This window comes from Myotis nattereri, assembly GCF_964212035.1.
Source record: "Myotis nattereri genome assembly, chromosome: 18".
Classification (NCBI taxonomy): Eukaryota; Metazoa; Chordata; class Mammalia; order Chiroptera; family Vespertilionidae; genus Myotis; species Myotis nattereri.
In genome coordinates this window covers 14,072,067-14,077,579 of record NC_138093.1, presented here as the reverse complement: position 1 = coordinate 14,077,579, position 5,513 = coordinate 14,072,067, and the positions used below count along the sequence as shown (strand labels likewise).

The window sequence follows — 5,513 nt, the reverse complement described above, 5'->3', positions numbered from 1 at the left end:
TGCCTCCTGCACACACCCTGACCAGGTCCGGGCCGAGGAGGAGCCTGCAACCACAGTACATGCCCTTGGCCAGAATCAAACCTGGGACCCTTCAGTCTGCAGGCCCACACTCTATCCACTGTGCCAAACTGGTTAGGGCTCCATGTTTTTTCTTCATTCATTCCTCACCCCCATTACACTTAGGGTGAAGGATTTTTATTCCAAGCTCTATGTGAATAGGAAGGGCAGTAGCATGGGAGGTTCAAGTGTGTTGGGGAGGAGGGGACACTAGATGGTGTGCAGGGTGTAGAAGAGGACATTTGGCTCCAAGGCATGAGGTTATCTGTGGTGCTCATACGGCCCCCAAGTACCAAGGTGACCCCAAGAAGAGACAAGTCTGATTTCACATTGATCCTAGTCAGTTTTCAGTCCGAACTTCTCCAAACTTCTCTGTGGTGTGGTAGTCAGAGTTCCCCAGCGTTGGCCACTAAAGGGTCCCTGTACCACACTCTCCTTGCTGGTATGGAGTTTCCGCCTGCTGCCCTGGCCCTGGGGGAGGGATGTGGTGAGGGTGCTGCTGAGTCACTGCCTGGGCATCTGGGCCTGCACCACAGGGTGAGTCACCTCGGACTGGGGGGAGTACTGGGAGGAGGTTGGGAGCTGGGGGGAGGGCAAGAAGCTGCTGGACATCTGTGGGGGGGAGGGGAGCTGGGTCTGCAGGAAGGGCAGTGCCCAGACTGGCAGGAAGGGCGGTGCCCAGACTGGATTGGGGATAGACCAAGAGCAGCAGGTGAGGTGGGCCTGGGAGGGGGCAGCTTTCTAAGGGTGATCCCAGATTGCTTCAATCTCTCTCTCTCTCTCTCTCTCTCTCTCTCTCTCTCTCTCTCACACACACACACACACACACACTTTCACACACACTTTCACACACTTTCACATCTAGGCTTGTGAAGTCCCAGTGTGTGCCTGCAGCCTGTGACACATGAGTGAGCTCTGACTCACAGGCCTGTCATGAGAACAAGGCCTGGTATGAGTCTCCAAGTCCCACAAACAGCGGCTCCCTCCCCTCGCCCTGGGCGTAGGCTGCCCCTTCCCAGTGACACTTCCCAACCCCCTTTGGCCTGGGTAGGCCCAGGGGCTGCCTTTGAGCCTAGAGCCCTCCTCCAGCTGATCTCACCTGGTCCCCTCCCCCTCTCTGAGAGGGAGGGGACCAGGTGAGAGGGGAAGGGGTTGGCTGGAGGCCAGGTTTGGCAGGATCAGGTTAGGGCAGGTTCGGTTTCCTGAAAACTGCCACGTCCCACGTCGAGGGCCAGTGAGGCCAGCGTATAAATCCCCACTCTGTGCACCTTGCTCTTTGCTTTCCTTCCGAGTCTCTCTCTGCAGCCTGGTCTGGTGAGTACCCTGTGGTGCTGAGGGCTGGGTGGGGAGGACCCTTACAGGCCTCTGCCCCTGTCCCTTTGTCCTGATCTCTTTCCTATAGTTTTCTTTTTCTGGCTTCCTCGGTAGATCAGCCTGGGGCCTCTCTGCATCTCTCCCATTGTGGGATGGTGGTGGTGGTGGTGGGGGGTGGTTCTTCTGTGAAGTGTCAGTTTGATTTTTACTTCCCCAGTTCCTCTGTGCGGTCTGTTCAGGGGTGATTCTGCGGCCCTCTCTTGGATTTTAGTCTGGGGGTCCCCTGTGGGTCTCTCAGTCTAGGTGTCTTAGTCTAGAGGCCATTCTTGGAGGTCTAGGCCTAGGAGTATGAGGGGTGTGTATGTGGGTGCTTTAACAGGAATCCTGAATTTTGTTTATCTTCTTCTTCTTATTATTATTATTATTTGCAAAGTTCTGGATTCTAGCCGGAGTAAGGAGCAAGAGCCAGGAATCTCAAGTGTGTGGGCGCGCTGGGGTCTGCCCTGAATAGCAGCATAGCTCTGCCCACTACAGCTTCCTGTCTTTTCCTGCCCCGTTGCCTGCAGGCTGGCAGGATTGACCCCGGGGTTTTCTTGCCTCCCTTCCCAGCTCCCCTGGCCTCATCCTGGGATCTGCCTAACCCTCGTGGGCTGGTTTGAGCATTTTCAGAGTCAGGGCCTTCGGAAAGGTGACCTCTGAGGTCTGTCCTGTGTCCCCAGATTCTACCCTTGTGTCTGCCCTGATCCCAGGGCAATGGACATTTAATTTCTTTAATTCCAAACCCAGTAGTATCCTCCCTGATGGGGAGGGTGCTTATGCCCCGTCTGCAAAGAGCCAGCACCCCAATATGAAAGGAGACACATTCCCTGCCCTCTAAGAGCACCTAGTCTGAGGGAGACACCATTTCTGCCTAAGGGAGCTTCCACTTATTTATTTTTTTGCTTTCACTTATTTTAATTAAAAGAAAATTTAAAAATATGTTTTTTAAAAAAATTATTTCAGAGAGGAAGGGAGAGGGAGAGAGAGAGCAACATCCATGATGAGAGAGAGTCATTGATTGGCTGCCTCCTGCACACCCCCTACAGGGGATTGAGCCCACACCCAGGCATGTGCCCTTGACCGAGAGTTGAACCATGAACTCCTGGGTCATGGGAGCTGAGCCAGGCTAGATTTTTTTAATTTTTTAAAGCATGTGTTTATTTAATTTATTTATCTTTTTATCTTTATTGTTGAGAGTATTACAGATATCCCTCTCTCCCCACTCCCATTACCCGCCTCCACCAGTTCCGCTCAGGCTCCAGGCCTTCCCCACCCTATCGTCTGTGTCCATGGGCAGTGCATACATGATGTAAATTCTTTGGTTAGTCTCCTCCCGGCTGCTACCCCTCACCCCCTTCCCTCTGAGATTCATCAGTGTGTTCCATGTTTCCATGCCTCTGGTTCTATTTTATTCATCAGTTTATTTTGTTCATTAGATTCCAGGGAAAGCGACATCCTTCGGCCTTAGGAGCCCCATCTGGGGACAGAACCAACTCCTCAGGGAACCTTGTACCCCTAGGCTGTAGCCATGGTTACTGCCCTAGTCCAGTGAACCCCCATTAACTAGCTCACGGATACACCTGTCACCCCAGTGTTGGCACAGAGTCCACTGGCCTGAGAAGGAGCCAAATGGGACTCTGGTCACTCTGTCATTTCCCTTCCCACAGATACTCAAAGGGGGGACCCCTACCCTCAGGGTATGTCCCAAGGGTGATCAGAGGAGACATGATGCTCTGCCCTTGGTGACTTCCAAACACAGGGGAAGGTTTAGCATCTGCCCTCAGTGAGAGGTAGAGGTGTGGTCCCTGCCCAGGGAGCCACAGTCTGAGGGGGAGAGGCAGCCCCTGCCTTCCCATTCAGAGAGGGATTTGGAGAGGTAGTTTGGGGCACGAGGGCAGAAGTGGGTCCTGTAGGCTGGGCTGAGGCGTCTCCAACACCTGTCCCTCCTTTAGCCCCAGATCCAAGATGTCCAGTCCCCTGGAACAGGCGTTGGCTGTGATGGTCTCTACTTTCCACAAGTACTCTGGCAAGGAGGGTGACAAGTTCAAGCTGAGTAAGGGGGAGATGAAGGAACTTCTGCACAAGGAGCTGCCCAGCTTTGTAGGGGTAAGTGGGGCTGGCCGAGGGCGGGAGGCTCCTGGTGTGTGAGTGTAGGGGCACCGGTTAAATCTATTCTCCCTTCCTCCGGGGTGCCTGCTGATGCAGACACTGGGGTGAGGCCAGGCCCTTCATGATCTCACTGAAGTGCAAGTGAGGCCCAGGTGTGAGAGCCCTCTTATTGGCTGTTCCCTGCAGCTTTCCAGAGAATGGATGTGCTATCAGTGCCTTCAAAGTCCATCTGTTCAACCCCCTCATTGGCGAGTTGAACAAACCAGAGCCCAGAGAGGGAAAGTGCGTGGCCTAAGATCACACAGATCTTTCTCTCTCTCATTTAGAATATTTATATGCCAAACTGAGGTGTGCTGGGGAGAAAGGTCCAGCTAAGACATGCACCCTGAGACATTTGCAGAGAAATGCAGTCAGCTTTCCATTTGCCCCTCGCCCTCCCCATACCAGCAACTAGATAGTCCCAAAGTCAGGCCTCAGGCTCTGAACCTATGAAGCAGGTCCTTCTTTCCTTTAAATATTTTTTGGGGTCAAACTTTTAAAATTTGATTTCATTTTGGCTGGCATTAAAAAGAGCTTGCCTTTTCTGAATTCACCTTGCTGGTGCTGGAGAGTGGCTCCAATAGCTCTAGTTTCTTCGTCAGCAAAACAGGGCTTATGATGCCCATCTCGCCTGGCTCCTGTGGGGAGGAGAGCTGATCCTGTACTTAGGGGGTGGGAGTGCCTGGCGTGCTCCCTGTTCCCAGCTGAAGACTCCCACCAATGAGCATCCATCTGTTCTCCCTCATGGGCCTCTTAGTAGCTCCCAGGGACTCTCTGCCCACCACTTACTGCTGCCCAGTTCGAAGGGACAGCTGGGCTGTGAGTGTGTGTTTGGGGTGGAGGTGGGGTAGAGAGCGGCCTGGCGATGACACCATTCTCTCTTGCTTTCAGGATAAGGTAGATGAGGAGGGCCTGAAGAAGCTGATGGGCTCCCTGGATGAGAACAGTGACCAGGAGGTGGACTTCCAGGAGTATGCTGTTTTTCTGGCCCTTGTCACTATCATGTGCAACGATTTCTTCCAGGACTTCGCAGCCAGGCCCTGAAGCAGAGCTCTCGGCTCCCAGCCATGGGCCTCCTGGGCCCAGGAGGACTTCCCATCCTTTGTAGTTTTGTACTCAATAAACCTGTGTTTGTTTGTTGATAATAGTTTAATTGCTCAGTGGTGCTCCGTAACCTGGCGGGCAATGTTGAAAACTGACGGCCCCCTAGATCTCCTTTCTGACCCCTGACTCTCCATCTAGAAGTCTCTCCAAGGCCAGAGCTGTGCCGTAGGTCCCACACTTTGGGGTTTCAAATACCAGTAAAAATTTGGAAATTGAGATAGTTTGCTAACATTAAAAAAAATTGATTTTAGAGATAAAGAGGGGGGAGGCAGAGAGAGAGAGAGAAACATTAACATTGGTGTGAGAGAGAAACATTGATGGCTTGTTTCCGGTTTGGGACTCAAACCCACCACCTTATGGTGCATGGAAGATGCTCCTACCAACTGAGCCATCTGGCTAGGGCCATTTGCTAATATATATATATATATATATATATATATATATATATATATATATTCAAATAAAGATATTTAAAAAGGCAAATCCCATCCACCATCACTATCATTTCACAAAAAAATTCCAACAAAGAAAGATATAGCCCTAGCCGGTTTGGCTTAGTGGCTAGAGCATCAGTTGTTCTCAACCTGTGGGTCGTGACCCCTTTGGCGGTCGAACGATCCTTTCACAGGGGTTGCCTAAGACCATTCTGCATATCAGATATTTACATTACAATTCATAACAGTAGCAACATTACAGTTATGAAGTAGCAACAAAAATAATTTTATGTTTGGGTCACAACATGAGGAACTGTATTTAAAGGGCCAGAAGGTTGAGAACCATTGGGCAGGGGTGGGCAAACTTTTTGATTCGAGGGCCACAATGGGTTCTTAAACTGGACCGGAGGGCCGGAA

The 5,513-nt window shown here is 51.6% G+C and overlaps 1 protein-coding gene across 2 annotated transcripts; it reads left to right on the top strand.

Annotated features, from left to right (window-relative positions):
• The first annotated feature begins 642 nt into the window (after nt 1-642).
• Nucleotides 643-4,709, top strand: S100A2 (S100 calcium binding protein A2). 2 transcript variants are annotated; one of them, XM_081111862.1, is made up of 4 exons: nt 722-769; nt 923-1,371; nt 3,363-3,516; nt 4,450-4,709. In XM_081111862.1, exons 3-4 carry the CDS (start codon nt 3,376-3,378, stop codon nt 4,600-4,602), a joined length of 294 nt encoding a protein of 97 aa, XP_080967988.1. In that variant the 5' UTR covers nt 722-769; nt 923-1,371; nt 3,363-3,375; the 3' UTR covers nt 4,603-4,709. The 2 variants fall into 2 exon arrangements, with proteins under 2 accessions (XP_080967989.1, XP_080967988.1); XM_081111863.1 differs by lacking the exon at nt 923-1,371 and having other exon boundaries at nt 643-769.
• The last annotated feature ends 804 nt before the right edge of the window (nt 4,710-5,513 follow it).

What these genes read in the sequence shown, in the direction of transcription:
- S100A2 (XM_081111863.1), top strand. Translation starts at nt 3,376, where the DNA reads ATGTCCAGTCCCCTGGAACAGGCGTTGGCTGTGATGGTCTCTACTTTC. An exon ending in AGCTGCCCAGCTTTGTAGGG is followed by an intron (nt 3,517 to 4,449) that starts GTAAGTGGGGCT and finishes TCTTGCTTTCAG; the next exon opens with GATAAGGTAGATGAGGAGGG.